We start from the raw sequence: 20082 nt of genomic DNA, 5'->3' as shown, positions 1-20082 counted from the left end.
AATAGTCAAGCTGGGAGGTTACCAGCTGGTGCACCACTGTTTTGAGGCCATCCTCTTCAAGGAATGGGTGCAGCTGTCGAATCAGCCAAAGCTGATAGAAAGCACTCCTGGCCATAGCCTCCACTTGAGATACCAGGGTGAGGTCTGGGTCCAGGAGTACTCCCAAGCTGCTCACCTGCTCCTTCTGGGGGAGTGTAACCCCATCCAGCACAGGAAGATCTAACTCACCCCTCAGATTCTGAGCCCCCACAATGAGCACCTCCGTCTTGTTTGGATTCAGCTTCAATTTGTTATCCCTCATCCAGCCCATTACTGCCTGTAGGCAGGCATTTAAAGAATGAGTGCCATTTCCTGAAGATGAAAAGGAAAAGTAGATTTGGGTGTCATCAGCATACTGATAACATCCAGCACCAAACCTCCTGATGACCTCACCCAGCGGTTTCATGTAGATGTTAAAAAACATTGGTGACAGAATGAAGCCCTGAGGGACTCCATATAACAGCTCCAGTTTTGAGGAGCAACTGTCACCAAGCTCCACCATCTGGAATCTACCCGAGAGATAGGAACGGAACCACTGCAAGGCAGTGCCCCCTATACCCAACTCCTCCAGGCAATCCAGAAGGATACCATGGTCGGTGGTATCAAATGCCGCCGAAAGAGCCAGAAGAACCAGCAGAGTCACACTCCCTCTGTTGATTCCCCGGTAAAGGTCATCCATCAGGCCGACCAAGGCTGTCTGAAATGGGTCTATATAATCAGTTTCCTCCAAGACTGCCTGGAGCTGGTTGGCCACCACCTTCTCAATCACCTTGCCCAACCAAGGGAGATTAGAGATTGGCCTGTAACTGTCCATCACTAAGGAATCCAGGGAAGGCTTCTTTAAGAGTGGTCTAACCATTCCCTCCTTCAGACAGGGGGGCACCCTACCCTCCCTCAGTGATGCATTTATATTAACTAGGCCACCTCCAACAATCTCCCTGCTAGATAGAAGCAGCCAAGTCGGGCAAGGATCCAGAGAACAGATGGTAGGCAGCACTGCCCCAAGCAGCTTGTCCACATCCTCAGGAGTCACAGATTGAAACTGATCCAATCTCATACTGCAAGAGGGACTGCTGAACACCTCCTCCATAGACCTTGCAGAAATAGTGGAGTCCACATCAGCCCGAATACAGGAGATCTTATTCGCAAAGAACCCATTAAAGGCATCACAGCAGAGCAATTCCGGGGACTGATTGGAAGTAAAGGGAGCAGAAACCAAACTCCTCACAACCCGGGATAGCTCCGCCTAGTGTGAACTTGCAGCCACAATTCACGCAGACCAGAATCTATTTTTCGCTGTACGCACTGCCACTGCATAAGCCTTCAAATGGGTCACATGCTGAATCCTGTCAGATTCGAACCGAGTTCTTCTCCACTTGCACTCTAGTCGCCTACCACCCAACCGCTTCAGCCCCCGCAGCTCCTCAGTATACCAAGGGGCCATTTTTGCAGCAGGTCTGAAGGAATGCTTAGGAGCAATCATGTCTACTGCCCTGTTGAGTTCCCTGTTCCAGGTTCCCACCAGGGCATCGACAGAATCACCAGCCGCACCAACGTCAAAATCCTCGTAGGCATGTGAATTCATATGCATGTGAATAGCCTCACTTATTCTTCAAGACATAGCGTAACATGGGAACTTTAATATGTAGAACATGAAAATAATACCACAATCATGGTTTTTAGAACAAAATCCAGACATCCGTAATTTGAATTCTTTATTGGAATTTAGGAGAGCCCTAAAGACCTACCTGTTTGGCCTGGCCTTCCAGTGCTCTTAAATTGTTTTAAAGGGTCTTTGATGTTTGTGAACCGCCCTGGGCTATTTTGTACGAGCGGTCTAAAAATCGAACAAATAAATAAATAAAATCCAGAGGATTCCCAGACGACAATTGATTTGGTTTTTGAGTTCACTATTTAGGATTCTAATCCTTACTGAGACTGCAGGGGTTGATCAGTATGCCTGGGGGAAAATATTTTCGCCAGAGGAAGGAATCCGCGCGCGTGCCTCTTCGTTGGCTCCTTCCGGGAATTGCCGAGCAGGGAGATGCTCTTCGGCTTTTTTCGGAAAGGGGGCGGACCATCTCAGTCACGGGGACATGGGAATAGCAGAACTCCTTCAGTAGTTTATTCGAAAGGCACAAAGAAAGAGCACTCGCGCAGCGACCTTCGCCTGTCATGAACCGAATCCTTGCGGCATTTTTCGGAAAGTTTAAAAAAAATGTAATGCGAGGCATAAAGACAACAAACCAGTAACACTTCCGCTTCTAAATTGCCCGTAGGCTGAATGTTAAGCTGTTCTCTAGAGTCTAGAGGTTCAGAAAGAAACGACTCTCCCAAGTGTGCTCTATATTTCTGTCCCGTGTATGGCGGCAACGAAACGGAAACTGGAACTCTATTTCTTTCCTACCTCTACGTGAGACCCTCTGATAAGCCGGTTTGTTTCCGGAAGCGGCCTGGTTCGAACCCGGAAGCGGAAGCTGTTCAGGAAAGACAGTTGTTGTTGGCATGTGGAGCTGGCTACTTCGGAATCGGTTCTGGCCGCGAAGGCCGAAAGGTCCCGTCTCGCCTTTCTCGGCTCCCGCACAATGGCCCGGGCGGCAGCCGCCAGTGCCCGCTCAGCGCTTGCTCAGCAGCCAGCTGCGCTTGCACGAGCTGTTCGCGATGCCTGCCTTGCAGCGCTTCCTGGACAAGCAGCAGGAGCTGGGAGAGCGTCGTGGGAGTTCCCGACCGGATCTGGCGGCGCAGATTCGCCTCTTGCAGGGCAAGGAGCAGGAGCTGCGCGATATAGAGCGCCTGGCTAGGGAAGGTGAGGTAGCAGCACCTCTCGTCTCCTTGACCGGCCCTGCCTGCGCTCACAAGGCGGAGTAGTTATTACGGTTCCGTGGTCGCTTTTGTTCTGACAGGATTCCTGGGCCTTTAACCGGCAGGAAATCAGCAGGTGAAACTTTCCACTTGGGCTGCGTCTCCATCCCTGGAAAATCCCTGTCTGTCGAATATCTGATAGACATAATGCTAGAGACATACATATCCGGTGCTATAAAAATATGATAGATAAACAAATATTGAACGGAGATGTCTTTAAAGCCACCTTACTTGATTCATCTGCGGCCGTAGAGTGTGCAGTACAATCCTAAGTGTTTTTCCTCAGAAGTCAGCCCCAATGAGCCCAGTAAGGCTTGCTCCCTAGTGAGTGTGTTAGCATTTCAGTCGTAAGAACTGCCTTTCTGGACCAGACCAAAGGCCCAGCTAGTCCAGCTGCCCATTTCAGTATTGATGAGATGAAGCTCCTAAGCAAGATGTAAAAGTGGTGTGTCCTTCACAGACATTAGAAATCTCAAGGAAACAAGGTTGCAGACCTGCCCCCACCTTTTTGTTCTTCCATCTGTCATTATCTAATAGGTCAATGTGTAATCAAGATGGCAGCATGTTTCAAACAGAGAGCAAGTATGCTATGCTTAAGACTCTATAGCAATAGAACTAAGGTGACTTAGGCAAGTGAACCAAGCTGCACATTGAAAGAGAAAGTGAAAGAATGGAAGTTGACCATTTCAATTTTGTTCTGCCCTATGAGAAAATGCTTTCTGGACTCAAATGGAGAAAGGGTTGTTGTTGTTGTTGTTATTAAACAGGCAAAATTATTTGTGTCTTGAAGATCTTAAAGATGTATGTATTTGTTCTGAAATATGTATTGCCTTTCCTATCCAAAGGGTAGCTCAAGATGGCATACAACAAAAGCTAAAATATAACAATAAACAATTGCAAAAAGATGTGAAAGGCAAAATAAAGCAAACCATAATAAAAATAGCATAATAGTTCCAATAACAGTAATACAAATACCACTAGCCAACAAAAAACCTCCCTATGAAAGAGCAAAAACAGTCATGTTTTCATAGTGCCCTGAATAAAGTACATGCCTCTGATAAGAGCTGTTGCCACTGGTAAAAATGTCTTGCTCCTAGTGGATGCCTTGTCTGACACTCAGCCTTGTCTGACACCCAGGATCCCAGTGGTGATCTATGCAGGGTAGCAATAGCAATAGCAATAGCAATAGCACTTACATTTATATACCGCTCTATAGCCGAAGCTCTCTAAGCGGTTTACAATGATTTAGCATATTGCCCCCCAACATCCTGGGTACTCATTTTACCGACCTCGGAAGGATGGAAGGCTGAGTCACCCTTGAGCCCCTGGTCAGGATCGAACTTGTAACCTTCTGGTTACAGGGCGGCAGTTTTACCACTGCGCCACCAGGGGCTCTTCTTGTTGGTTCTTAAGGGTAGTTGGTTCTTAAGGAACCCAGGTTCCAAATCAGTTTTTTAAAGGTAATACCAGTACCAGAAATAAAGTATTGGCTTTGATTAGCCACATGAGAGAGGACCAGAAAGTATCTTTCATCCCAAAGATGCTTATTTTTTTTAAAGCCTTGTAATAAGCCATATAACTTTTTATGCCAAAGAACACAGTATGGAGAGCTTAAAGCTCCAGTTTCAACATGCTTAGCTAGAAGTAATTTGCATTGAATTGAGCCAGTCTAAAAGCATTTACTCCTCTTCATAAGTCAAATGGAATCGCAGAGTATGTGGTGCATGTGATTTAAATCTAGAAACTATAAAGAAAAATACTTTCTACATCTGTGTAATGGTTTTTAGTAAAGCATGGGTAGGAGCCCTACTTCCACAATGTTCCACAGTGATCTTAACAAAAATATTTATCTCTGGCAATTGCATACTCTCTCATTCTAGATGAAAGTGAAGATTTGAGAAAGCTTGCAGAAAAGGAAGTTGTTTCCTTTCAGGAAGAGATAGCAGAATTGAAACACCAGGTACATCACTTTGAGCAGTACGTCTTTACTAATTGTTGAAGCTCTACTCATGCAAGCTGTCTTTGCCAGTTTGAGGCAATTTCTCCTGCCCCCACACCTGACTCCATCTCCAAATGTTCCCTTATCCTCAGGAGAGTCTTTTGCAGGGATGCAAGGGGCTGCTATGAAGGCCAGCAGGGAATTTCCTTCCACATACAGACCTTTGTCCATGTATTTACCTAATACTTGTTAAAGCCATCTTTGTGTATGGTGGTCTCCACTGATTGTTGTAGTTAATTCCATAGGTTAATAGTGTGTAAAAGACTTTTGTCCTAGTGCCTATAAGGCACTAGCAATACAAATTCATTGGGTGACTCAAGGTCTGTTACAGTATGAAGAAGGAAAATTTTCCTTTTTTAAATGAATTAAGTAATGAATTGTTACACATTTCAGAGGTGTCTTCTACTATCATGGTTAAAAGAAGTGTAGTATTATGTTAATGTACACTTGGTCCCCACTGGTCTTAATGTACCAGTTTCATCAAGAGATGATGGGTTGGACTAGTAGGCATGAGACTCTGATATCTACTTTTGTTGGTGTGGATTAACTGCTTTTTTTTAAAAATGGAAGAATTACTATAAAAAGCAAAATAAATTGTTTGCAAATATATAGTTGTGCTTGTAGTTTTACTTCATGTCATTCCAGCAAGGTGTACAATAGGACTACTACCGGTACTATTGCTGTTATAGGACTGATCTTGGGTGAAGGGAATTTAATTTGGGTAAAACGGATGTTAAACATTTAACCATTAAGATAGTCCTTCCTGGTTAGCAATTTCAGTAAATGTTTTCCATGACCCATTTCAATCACTCCATTGAACATTCTTCCTTCTCACATACTGCCTAGACTCTCTTGGTTAGTTTTCAAAGGTCACAATAACCCATGTGATGTCGTTAATGCTAACAAGGTGATACAATTTGCATAGCAGCAGAATGGAATTTAAAGAAGTTAGTACTCCATACACTTTTAACATGCACAGTAGAGGCAGTTTTTATATGGACACAATATAATACATAGATGTGGACTGAAATGTCCTCTCCTTTTTTTGCAATTGGCTATGGGCAGATTCTTTTCCTAAGTGGGGATTGCTGATCTTTTTAAAAAGCAGACTGACTATGTTAATTATTAATAAATGTTTAAATCTTAAACATTTACATCTCTAGTACATAAGAACAAATCTGCTGGATCAGGACCAAGGCCTATCTAGTCCAACATCCTATTTCACACAGTGGCCCATTAGATGCCTCTGGGAAGCCCACAGGCAAGAGCCAAGGGCATGTCCTCTCTCCTGCTGTTGCTCCCCTGCCACTGGTATTTAGAGGCATCTTGCCTTGAGGTGGCCTATAGCCTTCAGAATAGTAGCCATTGATGGACTTGTCCTCCATGAGTTTACCTTCTTAAAGCCATCCAAGCTGTTGGCTGTCACCACAACTTGTGGCAGAAAATTCCATAGATTAATTATGTGTTGTGTGAAAAAGTATTTCCTTTTGTCGGTCCTAAATTTATTGGCACTCAGTTTCATGGGATGACCCCTAGTTCTAGCATTATTCAAGAGGGAGAAAAAAATTTTCTTTCCACACCATGCATAATTCTATAGACCTCTGTAATGTTGTCTCTCGGTCGTCTTTTTCCCCAAACTAAAAAGTCTCAAGTGGTGGTGTCTTACCTCGTAGGTAAGATGATCTAGGCCCCTGATCATCTTGGTTGCCCTCTTCTGCACCTTCTACAGTTCTATAATGTAACAGGCACACTGTTTTTTTGTTTTGTTTTGTTTTTTCAGATACTGTTGCTTTTGATTCCTTTAGATGAAACAGACAAAAGTGATCTCATCCTGGAAGTAACTGCTGGTGTTGGGGGTCAGGAAGCTATGCTATTCACTGCAGAGATGTTTCATATGTATCAACAGTATGCTGCATATAAAAACTGGAATTTTGAAGTTCTGCAATATGCTTCCAGTGATCTAGGTAAATGATCAGTGCCTGCCTTTGCTGGCTATGGTAAAACATACTTAGGGTAGCTATGTATTACAATTACACATTACAATTACTGCAGGAAACACTGATGTTTTAAGAAGATATTGTGTTGCACACAAATGTACGTGAGTGAAAAACATGGCCTAATCCAGTTTCCCAGATGTATGTTCACTGGTGATTAAAGATATATGTACACTTGTATGATGTCCACATGTTACATGTTTGCTGTAAGACTATTTAACTGAAAGTTTCTCTTTCAAATTGTAATGCTGCTTTCAGTTAAGTTTTTTTAATGTGCCGAAAACATTGTATTCTGTACCAGTTTTAGTTAAATTGTAAAGATCTCCCATCTATCTTTGATTAGGAATCAATTAGGTAACCTGCTAGAATTTGATAAAAGTCAGGTTTTATAGCACTGCAGTGTTTCTAGAAAGACTGTGTTTGATTGGATTAATGAATTGCTGCCATGTGTTTTCTTCCCAAATAACAGGATTTCATGCAGGGATATCCATCAAGCAGATGAATAAACTGTCTTGAGATCAAGAACACTTACTTTGCAGTTACAGTTTATTCTCTAGATGTGTTATAAAAAAGTCAAAAACACCAATTGAAAACATCTCTTCCCCTGTCCCCACACAGACATTTTGAGGAGTAAATTCTGACAAAATATTGTCTAACACTAACTTAGGCAATTTACCTTCTCAGTTTACCAGATGCAGATTTAGAATTTACCACCTCTCTATAAAAACAAAAACTTAAGAGCTCTTGATGAAGGAACAAGGAAAAAATGAAAGTAATAAAATGGCTAACTATCTAGAGTAGTAATTGATTTAGGCTACAATCCTATGCAAACTTACTAGGTCCACAGTGTTTTGGTTGCTTCTGAATAAACTTGCATAGGGTTGCACTTTGCAGTACCTGTCTTCAAGCCAATTGTTTTATAGTAGTCGTCTTCTTTTTTTTCTTCTTTATTTTTCTTTTTTCAGTGGGATTGTCTTAATAAAGAGCTTGAGGCTTGGTAGGCATAGTTGCTAAAGAGCTACATTTGCTGATAGGACTGCAGCAGCATCTTGTGAAAAACAGATCCTTCCTGCATTATTACTTATCAATTGTAATTCCGTTCTAGCAACTTGCTACTAAGTATTAATCTCATAGTTCAATGATGATGGATGCATTCTATTTACTACACAGATCTTGCTTTCATGTCTTATGGTGTAACAAACAAGCATAAGCAATAAACCACTTGACTGTTTCATATTGAAAATGATGTTCATAAAGCCCAGGAAGGACATACTGTATTAAGACTGGAATGTCTGTAACAAAAATATGGCTATATCATGATTCATTTTGATTCATATTCTGCTGAACTAGTATTGTGTTCATTTTAAAATAACTTTTTAAAACATTATTCCACCATGTAAGTGTGTTTTGAAGATGTAGAAAGGGTCTGAGAGTTGTGAGCTGTTGCTTGTGTAATATAATAGCTATGCACAGGAAAACAGTTTAAGTCTTGTGTCAATTTAAGTCAGTTTAAATCTCTCAATTCAGGCAAACCTCCCTGCTAAAGGATGGAAACCAGTTTTAAAGACGAAAGCATGTTTGAACAGGGCAGGAAGAGGGTATGAACAGATGCAGAAATAGTTGCAGAGTATGAAGTTTGATCTAAGTACTGGTAATTCTGTTCATGAAGAACCTTTAGTTTGTGCTAAGCAATTGTATGTATTGGGCTGCCTAATCTTGACTACTAAATTAAGGTAGTACTTCCTACAAATTTTCATTGATATGTATAAAGTAATGGTCACTCTTATCATCAAGGCCAATAACATAGTCCTATTTATATACTTCCAGTCCAAGAGTAGGATTTGCAGCCTAGTCCTCTAAAAATGAATATAAACCTTTTAAAATGGTATTGCCAACAGGTTTGGGGAAGACTAAAACAAAAACACACTGCCTGACATCAGTGTTCCAAACAAATTAGAGTACACAAGAGCTGGAATTATTTATAGATAGTCTGATCTTTCAAAGTTGTACAGAAGCACAAGCTCCATATCGGCACAATGAAGCATCCCTCTAATGTGGCAGAGTAAACAGTAACAATAATAATACTTATTGGCCAATATCCAGACTAACACTGTGTATGCCAGATAACATTGTGCTCATATAGTAGGGCAGAGGTAATTTTTTATGAGCAACCCTTAGGAGGCACAGAGGGCTGCAAAGGAAGGGGTGGTTAGCAAAAATCACTGCCCACATTGTGCATGCAAAATGTGTACAACATTAGTCTAGATGTCAGCAAATGCTTATAAAGTGCTTCCAAAATATAAAATTAACAAAAATAGGCCCTGCTTATAGACTTCACTTCTAGTGACTCACAATAAGAACCCTTCAGTGAATTCTTCCAGTTGAATTGCTCTGTGTGATTGGGTTTTTTATTTATTTAAGGTGGTCTGAGACATGCATCTGCCACTATAGCTGGCACTGAAGCATATAAACAGATGAAGTTTGAAGGTGGAGTACATCGTGTCCAGCGAGTGCCGAAAACAGAGAAGCAAAGTCGCATTCATACCAGCACAATGACTGTAGCAATACTGCCACAACCAAATGAGGTATAATGTAGTCACAAGAAGTAGTTCATGAAACATTCTGCTTTTGGCCGCACTCTGTTGTCAGACAGCCCACTGGAATTCAGTTACCTTCTTTGTGTTCTCACTATTGTAGAGGGGGCTGATTGGGAAGAAAGTGTTGTAAAAGGTGTCAGATCTCCAAGTGAAAATGTATTTTGCAGTTTGTGAAAATTAAAACAATGAAGTAGCTGTCACTAGTTTAAGCAACGTGTGTGTCTTTCCCATTGCAGATAAATCTGACAATCAATCATAAGGAGTTGCGTATTGAAACAAAACGAGCCAGTGGAGCTGGTGGTCAGCATGTAAATACCACAGATAGTGCTGTACGAATAGTCCACATTCCCACAGGTAAACTACAGATTTATTTTTGCTGTGGCAAAGTCAATTCTTATGCACAGATACTTGCTACCTATGACTCCTGAAACTATGTCCCTGAGAGCTGGGGATCTCTCATGGACATTAGGGATGTGCACAAACTGGTTTGTAGGTCCTTTTATGGACCTCTGAACTGGTTCAAAGATTTGGCCGGTTTGACAGCAGAGGGGTACCTTTTTTAAGGAGCAGGGAGAGTACTTCCTCCCCGCCGCGTTTCCCCCACCGGCACTTTGATTAAAAACGGTCCCGTGGGGTGGCAGTGTACCTCCTTGCTGTCCAGGTGTGCGTCGGACCAGAAGTGCCCAGTGTGCATGCATACATTGCGTGCACACACACACGTCATACTCACATGCGCACAAGGAACTTCTGGTCCAGCATGCACCAGAGTGGCAAAGAGGTGTGCTGCCACCATGTGGGAGCATTTTTAATCACAGCGCCAGCAAGGGAAACATGGCGTGGGGGAAAGAGCACCCTCCCTGGTCCTTAAAGGTAACCCCCCACCATTGAACTGGCCATCAACGGTTCCATGCACATCCCTAATGGGCATTGTTACAGGAAGCTGCAGGGGGGAAGAGGAATTGCTGAAAACTGACCCCCAGCTTGTTGGAAAACCCTGGTGCATCAGGGTAGAGTTGGTCTGGAGTTAGTCATGTTTTCTCCTGAATAATCTGCTGGTAATTAGGCATAATGGTAGGAAGGTTATATCTTACAAAAGTACTTCATTTGTAGCTCTTCCATCCTGTTTTCTAATCCTCAAGCTCTCCCTGTCTTTCTACTTTAATTCTAATGACACAGCTATTCTCATGTTTCTTTTTAGATTGTGAGCCCTTTGGGGACAGGGAACCATCTTATTTATTTATTATGTCTCTCTGTAAACCACCCTGAGCCATTTTTGGAAGGGCAGTATAGAATCGAATAAATAATAATAATAATATTGATCTACATGCTGACTTATGTTGCGCTAGTATAATGCTGTTGCATAACACAAGGACATTATGCAAAGTAAGGAAGTCTGTTCCAGACTACTTCTTGTCCTAGTGGAAGATGTTGACAAGTTGCACAGTGTCATAGCACAACCTTATGTGTTTCCTGGAAATGGACTTTCACTAGTGTTGTCCAGCTTCATAGAGCAGCACCATTTTATGCAACTTCACAAACTTAAGTGCATTCACCTTCTCTTGTTGCACTAGTCTGGAAGTTAGCCACCATCTTTTTGTTGTCAGGGCTAAATGCCTAGCAGACTCTAACTTCTAGCATTTCTAAAACTGCTTAGAAGAGCCCAGGGAAGACTTCTTAGTTCCCATTGGAACATCCATTTCTATACTTGCCTGACAAAGCTTTGTCACCTCCATGGGTCTGAGGCTGCAACTTCAGTAGTTTATGCTTTTTCCATGCGCTCCCACTGTTCTTGGGGCTTAATAAACAGTTTAGAAAATATTTGCCTGATGCTTGATTTCAACAAGATATTTGAATCACTAGTATATGAAAGTAGATATTTGGGTTAGACATTAGGAGGAATTTCCTGACTAAGACCTGTTTGACAATGGGAACAGTCTGCCCTATATAGTGGTGGACTGTCCTTCCCTTGAGATTTTCAGGCTGCCATTTGTCAGGAATGCTGTAGCAGATTCCTGCATTGAGCAAGGAGTTGGATTAGAACACCTCCAAAGTCCCTTCCAACTCTAAAAGTCTATGAATTTTCCTCTTTATATGTTTCCTGTCTCCATTTTATTTGTGCTGGTATCTTTTCATTTCTTGTTGCTGTAGGTGTGGTATCTGAATGTCAACAAGGTCGATCTCAAATCAAAAATAAAGAAAAAGCTATGCAGATGCTTCGTGCCAAACTATACAGTATCAAACTTGAAGAAGAGTCAAAAAAGAGAGAAACAGCCAGAAAGATTCAGGTAATGATTACTTTGACAGTGCATAATGTCTAATATCCAGAGTAGGTGACCAAGGATGCTGCAAGAGTTGTGTCCTCACAGCCATTGGCTTCCTCAGCAACAGAGTGTATCACAGGCAATTATTTTCGCTGATTTCCCCTGCGTTCTTGAGTGCTCAGTGCCTTCCAGAAATATGTCCCTGCGGGTGGCAGAGCTCTCTAGGACATATTTATGGAAGGCACAGAACCTTTCTGGAGGCAGGGGAGATCAAAAATTGCTTCCCCTTCCCTGTATGTGTACTCTGCTGCTGAAGAAGCCTCTGGCTGCATTAAGAGAAGCAGGAGCCCTGTCCTTGGTCCATTTCTCTGGATGTCATCCAGTATTGTTCCTGGAGAGAGCCTGAGTTGCAATATGGAAAGTGCTTCCAGCAAATAGTGAGAAAGCATGAGCTGGAATGGAGAAATGATTGAGATAGAAGGAAGAGATGCACAAGATGAAGTTTGAAATGTTAATGGGGCATGCTGACTACTGGAGGAAAATGTGGTGGTTCTTGCAAATGGTTCTTGGTTAACTGAGCTAAACTCAATGAGTAGCTCTACCATTTCAGGCTCTTTGGGGAAAGATCCATCTTTGCTAGCATACATGCTAGTTTTGTATGTGTTGAGAGTTTATGTGCAGTGACATTTCCAGGTCTGATCCCCACCTGGATTCTGAAATAGTATTCACCAATAGCAGATACATTACAAGAGGTTTCTGTTCATGTTGCAACTCTATGTATCTGTGAGATGTTTCAAAGACAGATGTTGCCTGTAGATCTCACTTAGTTAACTTTTCAGTTCTAGTGTTTATATACTTACTACCTTGTACATGTGATCTAGACAGTAGTGATGTGCACAAATCACAACTCATGCATTGATTCAAAGCTCAGCCCAAGCACCTTTAAAATGAGGAGAGCAGGTCCGTACCTGCTCTTAGCTTCCTGCTGCAGCAGTGCGCCCCCCAGCACGGCAGTGGCATGCACATGTCTGCTGCCACCATGGTGGCACCATGTGAGCGGTGCTGGGGGATGCGCTGCTGCAGTGAGCAGCAGAGGAGCAGATTACAGACCTGCTCTCCTCACTTTTAAAGGTGCCCAGGCTGAGCTTCAAATTGGTGCACAAATCTCGATTTGTGCACATTCCTACTAGACAGTTGTTTATGCCACAATAAAGTCTCCAAGGGAATGGCGATCTTTTCTTTGTACATCTAACCAATTATTTATTTGTTTAGTCAGCCTCTACTATTTTTATTACATAGTACTAGCTGTGCATCTTTACATTACACTCCGCAAAAGTATTAAATAGTTCTATTCAGATTTGCTTACTGCATTTCAAATTGCAGAATCATTGTTTGCAAGAACATAGAGCAAAGCAAGTATCTTATAAACCTCCTTTTTAAAAATTTTCACTATCTGGCTACTGTGCTGGATACACCTCCATGTTGATGCATATCTTAGAGGCATGATAAGCTGGTTTCTGGCTGTTTCAGCCTTATTTTAGGAAAAAATAGGTTTTAACAGGATTCCCCCACTTTCGTTTTCCTCCCCCTCTCATCCTGATGAATCAAGTGTGTAGATACCACAGTTGAAACAAGTAAACGAGCAAAACTAATACAAAGCTGTTTGTAGCTATATGGAAGAAATGCAACTGGTGTACATTTCATGCATTTCAAAGATAAAACTTGCAGTTTTTAATGCATACATCTAAGTTATTCCTTTGTAATTCTTTCGTTACTTTGGAAATGATCATTTTATATTAAAAGCACTATGACTTAAACTGTTAAAGTGCTGCACAGCGGAATAAGGTATAGAAGAGGAAAAGATTGTGGCCTGATCAGTCAGGGGCATTCCTCATGCATTGTATGCCCAATGCACATGCATGACTCTGCTGTATGGGGATATAGCATTCAACACTCCCCTTGAATTACAGGTGTGAAGAGATGCCCCTATCTAGAGATCTGTACATAGTAGGAGGCTCTGAATTGGCTTCTGTCCTCTTGGAGCTCATCATGTGTTTTTTTTTCCCCATTAGGGAAGGAGAAGACAGTTAGGCACCCTTCTCCATTACTTGACCACCATCTATTGAGGGGTTAGGGTGTGGATCTGCAAAATCAATGTTTGTCCAACAAATAGTTTAAGATTTTTACAACTATTTACATTCCTTGCTTTGCATGGTTACAAATCCAGATCTGGCAGCATGCCCCTTCTTCACTAAGACCAAAATCATTAGTTCAGAAAGACAGAAGCTTATTGATTATTTTCGTTAGGATTCTACCTATTCTAACAAGCATAGATCCTCTGAGCACTCAAGAAGTGACCTTTCAATGTATCTTCACCTTCCCCTCTAAAAGTTAGGCTGACTGAGAAAATTGATAATTTATGTCTCGGGGGGAAATGTTGTATTAGAGCTGTACTTTGTGTCATTTATAGTCATTTTTAGCAGTAAGCATAATGCACAGGTGTAAAATTATCTACCACCACCACCATTTGTCTCCCTTGTTAGCCCAGTTTAAATTGTATGCTGTTTGGGATTGAAGGTGTCTGTCTTTCCTTCCTTATGTTTACTCTGTAAAATACTATATACACTATTAACAGTTTTATGAAAAAACATGTATGTTTCTTGGGGAAAGGAAAAACTACATTGCAATGTGTACGTGGAATATTTAGGCAACATATGAAAACTCATCATGGTTTTTCTTCTGACCAGATTGGGACTAAAGGAAGGTCTGAGAAAATCAGAACCTACAACTTTCCACAAGATCGGGTTACTGACCACAGGATAAGCAGATCAGTGCACTACATTGAAAAGTTCATGTTAGGGGAGGAACTGCTAGATGAAATGATACAGTCCATAAGAGAATATGCTGACTATGAGACTGTAATGGAAGTAATTTCGGAAAGTAACCCAACCAGGCCAAGGTGATCTTCACCTTCTATCATCACAGGTATGGAAATACCAAACTAGCTGCACATCAGCTTGCTTGGACTTGCCTAATTGAGAATCTCTCTGCCTATGAAAAGTGCTAAACTATAATGCCAAGCAGTCTTTTGAAACAAAAGATGAACTGCTTTCATTAGAGCTGCTATTGTTTCACGTAGAGAGCTTTAAGTAAGGATGTTCTTTAGATATCCTAGTTTGTACTCTTGAAAGGGAAGTGCTGTTGTATTTTGGCAGAAAATGGAGACAGCACCTACTTACAACAAGCTCTTGTCATGCACAATCAAATATATTAAGTGGAATAACAAAGTTAATGCTGTGTTACTTGAATAGTTACTAGGGATGTGCACGAATCGTTTCAGCAGGGCGGGTACCTTTTTTAAGCACGAGTAAAGCCAGTCCTTACCTGCTCCTCCGCTGCCCCACTGCATTTCCTGGTGCAGCACTGCACCACTGCCTCTATGTGCATCCCACTGCCACATGCAGGCTGCTGGATGCAGTGTGGCATCTGCGCACAGACTTCTCAGTGGCGCATCAGGAAATGTGGTTGGAAGACAGAGGAGCAGGTAAGGGCCGCCTTTCCTCGTGCTTAAAGGTACTGCTCCCTGCCCGCCCCAGCACTGGGGGAGAGCTAGTCTTGTAGTAGCAAGCATGAATTGTCACATTTGCTAAGCAGGGTCCACCCTGGTTTTTATTTGAATTGGAGACTACATGTTTGAGTGCTGTAAGATATTCCCCTTAGGGAATGAGAACACTTAATGCACAACGTGGAAGTAAATTTCATTTCAGTTGGATGTAGGGTTGCCAACTGTCCCTCACTGTGTGGGGCATCCCTCATTTCAGGGATGAAATGTTGATCCCCTATAGGGACAGTATTTGTCCCTCATTTTGATGGCAGGGCAAGCAGCTTCTTATTTTGAGAAGTTTTTGGTTGAAAAGTGCTATAGCTTGAATATGTTCTAAATAACAATGCTGGCATTATTCAATAGCATATAATTCAATTAAATACACATCTATGATACCTTGATTACCACTGCATACACCCGCCCCCCCAGCAAACATGTGTCCCTCATTCTTGCAGTGAAATGTGGGCAACCCTAGTGGGATGTTCAAATTCAGCCTGCTTAGGACTGGGTTTACAAACATGAACCTGCCTTATGCCGTCATACATCTTGGTCAGTATTGTCTATGCTGACTGTCAGAAGCTCTCCAGGGTTTTACACGGGTTTTTTGCCCAGCTTTATCAGGAGATGCCAGGGATAGAGCTGGGAACTTCTGCATGCATAGTATGTACACTTTCACTGGGCAATTCTATCTGTTCTCTGCTGGGATCACAGGCATAATAAACTTCTAACAACTGGCAGCATATTTATTTTATTTAACACATTTGTATACCTCCCAAAACGCAAGTCTCTAGGTGGTTTACAACAAAACAAAAGATAAAAACATTTCAACAATTAAAATTTAAAATGTTAAAACTATTTAAAACACAATTAAAACAATATCTAATTAAAAGCTTGGGTGAACAAATGCGTCTTGACTGCCTTTTAAAAGTTGTAAGAGATGAGGAGGCTCTTACTTCAGCAGGAAGTGTGTTCCAAAGCCTCGGGGCAGCAATGGAGAAAGCCCATCCCCGAGTGGCCACCAGATGAGCCGGTGGCAACTGCTGACGAACCTCTCCAGATTATCTCAATGGGCGGTGTGGTTCATAGCTAAGAAGGTGTTCTCTTAAATACTCAAGCTGTTTAGGGCTTTATAGGTTATAACCAAAACCTTGTACTTTGCCTGGAAACCTATTGGCAGCCAGTGTAGATCTTTTAAGATGGGAGTGATATGGTCTCTCCGAGATGACCTAGAGACCAACCTGGCTGCCACGTTCTGGACTAACTGCAGTTTCCGGACTGTGCACAAAGGCAGCCCCACTTAGAGCACGTTGCAGTAGTCAAGTCTGGATGTTCCAGTAGATGTACTACTGTTCTGAGGTCATTTATCTCAAGAAATGAACGCAGCTAGTGTATCCACCGCAGCTGATAAAAGGCACCTATGGCCACTGCCTCAACCTGGGACACCAGAGAGAGTTTTGTTTCATAGGATTGGGCTGGTACTAGTTGCCTCTTTGTGCTTAGATAAAGGAAACTTCTTCCAAAATCGAAGTCTATTTGTGTGCAAACCTTAGCCTAGTTGTGCAACTGTGTTCAGCTGATAAACAAACAGAACAGTGGCCACCATCCAGACTAATGATACATGAACACAACTGGAGAAGGGTTATTTTTTTCACTGATCCTTCCTTCCTCTGCAGTGCTGTATGCCTCCTGAGAATGTGTGTCTGAGCTTTGTGGGATTCTCAGTGCCATATTTTTGAGAGATGTAGGCTGCTGTAGAGAGAACAAAGGGATCAGAATCACACACACACCCATTGCACATGCAAAACATTCCTTCATGCATGTGGTGTTAGTATGGATGTTGGCCAGTATCACACACTCATGGTCTTCATGTCTAGTGTATTTTTTCTGCTGCCCCCCTCCCAGTTTTCCCCTATGTGTGGAGAAGCATAGTCTTTTGCAATTTCACAGCCTAAAGAGTAAGAGCCTGTCTCATATGTAGCCTCAATCTTTAACACAGAGACTGAATGCAGGCCTCTTTTTCTCTCTACAAGCCTCAAAGCAGACTCTTAAGTCTATGTCCTTATATTAAACAGAACTATGGTATTTTAGTTGCACTCTGGTCTCCTTTTTAACCTAGAATGAGGGAGCCATGTGGTTCATAGGCTAATCACAAGCACTGAAGCACAATAAACACTCCTAAAATTAGAACTTGCATTATATGATACATTATTAGGACAGCATCTCAAAAGTTTCCTGCTTTTCTAAAACACAAACATTAGATTTTCTCAAGAGCTCAAAGCCTTGCAGTTGAGGCACAGTTCTGTGAGCTCACTTTCTTTACAGCTAATCTTCCAGTCTACTAGAAATTAAAACAGCCTTTTTTTTCCTGCTGGGCATAGAAACGTTGGGAATTTTGTAGATTTTTCCTGTTCCTATAGTTTGATTTCTCTTAGTCAGGTTAGGATATGAAGTTTTTCTTCTCATGCACTTGAATCAGATATTCAGATAGTTAAGGACACTGCTGTGGCAGTATTTGAAATTTGCAGCTTTCTTATTCAAACAGAATGGAAATGCTAGTACAGCACACAAGCTGAGATGTCCATATACCCACATAATTGAGATGTCTGTGTGCAGCTCTGGCAACTGTATCTTAAGGACATTGCAGAACTGGAAAAGATGCAGAAGAGGGCAACCAAGATGTTTCGAGGCCTAAAGCACCTTCCTTATGAGGCAAGGCTACAGTATCTAGGGCTTATAAGTTTGGGGGAAAAGGTAACTACAAGGAGACATGATAGAGGTGTATATCTCTATACAGTGATGCATATAGTAGAGAGAGTGGACAGAAAGAAATTTTTCTCCCTCTCTCACAACACAAGAACCTGGGGTCATACCATGAAACTGAAGACTGGGAAATTTAGGACCAACAAAAGGAAGTACTTTTTCACACAGCACATAATCTATGGAATTCTTCCATGGGATGTAGTGATGGCCACTAGCTTAGATGGGCTTAGACAACTTCATGGAGGACACTTCTGTCAATGGCTATAGGCCACCTCCTGCCTCAGAGGCAAGATGCCTCTACATACCAGTTGCAGGAGAGCAACAACAGAGAGCATGCCCTCAGCTCTTCCCTGTGGGCTTCTCAGATACATCTGGTGGGCCACTGTGTGAAATGGGATGCTGGTCTGGATAGGCCTTGAGCCTGATTCATCAGGGCTGTTCTTATGTTCCTCACAAGCAACATCATCATTTGGATGTTTTTCTGGGCAAAACGAAGTTAAAGGCAATTCTGCTAAAGCTAAACAACCAGCTGCCTTTAAGTATAGATTGCCAGGCAACTCAGAGGGCAGCACTGGCAAATGCATAGGTATACCTTGTTTTTCATAATAGGAAATGAACAAGAAAATTTTAGACGTTTGAAATAATTGAATAATGAAGGCCTCTGAGGGCAAGTTAGAGTAGCCTTAGTTCCACAGAGGTTTTCGTCAGATTTGGTAACATTAGAAATTCTCGAATATGAGGTTCTCAAGTCTAGTGTCTACCCTTTTCAAAGTAGTCCAAAATCAATTTGTTTCTCTCTGTATGTTTCCATTAGAAGATATCTGGCAAGAGATATATTAAGATGACCTTTCAGAACAACCCTACAGATTTTGTTCATCTATGACAGATCCAGAAGCAATCTTGCTGGAATTATCTCCTTTATGGTTCACATAGGTTTTGTTTTCATTCATAACCAATCTAAGAATTATACATACATACAGGTAGTTCTTGTTCTGACACTGAAGACAGATTTTTTTTTTTAGAAGGCAGCCCCAACTCTTCCCCACCCCCGTCTACATCTACCTGTTGAATCAGCAGAACCAAATAACTGAAGAATAAATGCTTGGAAAGGGTATGTGGTAACATCTGCCTTGCTGTTTTAAGGAGAGTCACATTTTAAAGATTTGTTTCTTTTAAGAAAGATGTTAAACATATGTATGTATTCCTTAGCATCAGCCTTTTCTACTTGACTGATGTATTCAGTCATTTCTCAGAATGGGATAATGAAATTATGTCTGAAGGCGTCAATCTACAATTTAGGAGAATGGGATGGTGGTATATGAGGTGATAACTATTTGTTTAATTATAGGCCATATCAAAATGATGGCGATAAAATAAAATCTTTACCCTGCGGGTAACTAAAATCAACTGTTCACCTCATAATTTAAAGATGTTTTTGGACAGGACGGGGCAAGCTCAAGAGGAGAATCTTTTCCTATCCACAAAACAATTGCTGAGAAAAATTATATTCTTGCAATAAAAGTATTAGTTTGAGGAAAAGATATCTGCAGTCCCTGTAACAAATGTGAACCTGTAAACTGTAGACTAATGGTCTGGTAAGGCTATCAAAAAGATGCAATGCATTATTGTTTTTTCCTATGTGGTGTTGTACTCTACAGCTTAAATTCAAGTCTGCTTCCCTGAACTTGTCTGCTTCTAAATGCATTTTTAAAAAGCTGTGCTGGCTATTGAATTTTGTGTCAATTTCTCTACCTGTGGGGAAACAGCACACAGGACACTAAAATAGCCAGGTGGTTGTAGAAAACAGCTCTATGAAACACTGAACCCTACTACTTGGTCCTCTTCAAAAAGGACATTTCTAGAACTACTTTCCCTTGAATACAAGGATTAAAAAAATTAGATTGTGATAGCAACAGCCAGTGCAAACTATGTTTATATGAAAGTTCCATTCAATTCAAGTAGGTAA

The 20082-nt window shown here is 41.6% G+C and overlaps 1 protein-coding gene across 5 annotated transcripts; it reads left to right on the top strand.

Moving 5' to 3' along the window:
- The first annotated feature begins 2162 nt into the window (after positions 1-2162).
- Positions 2163-16878, top strand: MTRF1L (mitochondrial translation release factor 1 like). Of its 5 annotated transcripts, none has more exons than XM_053293135.1 (7): positions 2163-2845; positions 4782-4861; positions 6681-6864; positions 9316-9479; positions 9728-9845; positions 11640-11776; positions 13825-14475. In XM_053293135.1, the coding sequence occupies exons 1-7, from the start codon at positions 2545-2547 to the stop codon at positions 13876-13878; spliced, it is 1038 nt and encodes a 345-aa protein (XP_053149110.1). In that variant the 5' UTR covers positions 2163-2544; the 3' UTR covers positions 13879-14475. The 5 variants fall into 5 exon arrangements, with proteins under 5 accessions (XP_053149110.1, XP_053149105.1, XP_053149125.1 ...); XM_053293130.1 differs by lacking the exon at positions 13825-14475 and adding an exon at positions 14500-16878 and having other exon boundaries at positions 2165-2845; XM_053293146.1 differs by lacking the exons at positions 2163-2845; positions 13825-14475 and adding exons at positions 2861-2977; positions 14500-16878 and having other exon boundaries at positions 4782-4878.
- Positions 16879-20082: the final 3204 nt, after the last annotated feature.

Source organism: Hemicordylus capensis, chromosome 1, assembly GCF_027244095.1.
Source record: "Hemicordylus capensis ecotype Gifberg chromosome 1, rHemCap1.1.pri, whole genome shotgun sequence".
Lineage (NCBI taxonomy): Eukaryota > Metazoa > Chordata > Lepidosauria > Squamata > Cordylidae > Hemicordylus > Hemicordylus capensis.
The sequence above is the reverse complement of the archived record's forward strand: the minus strand, read 5'-3'. Positions and strand labels throughout refer to the sequence as shown.

Coding starts and splice junctions, on each gene's coding strand:
- MTRF1L (XM_053293130.1), top strand. CDS start 2,545: ATGTGGAGCTGGCTACTTCGGAATCGGTTCTGGCCGCGAAGGCCGAAA. Junction 4,862..6,680: donor TAGCAGAATTGAAACACCAG/GTACATCACTTT, acceptor TTGTTTTTTCAG/ATACTGTTGCTTTTGATTCC. Junction 9,480..9,727: donor TACTGCCACAACCAAATGAG/GTATAATGTAGT, acceptor TTCCCATTGCAG/ATAAATCTGACAATCAATCA.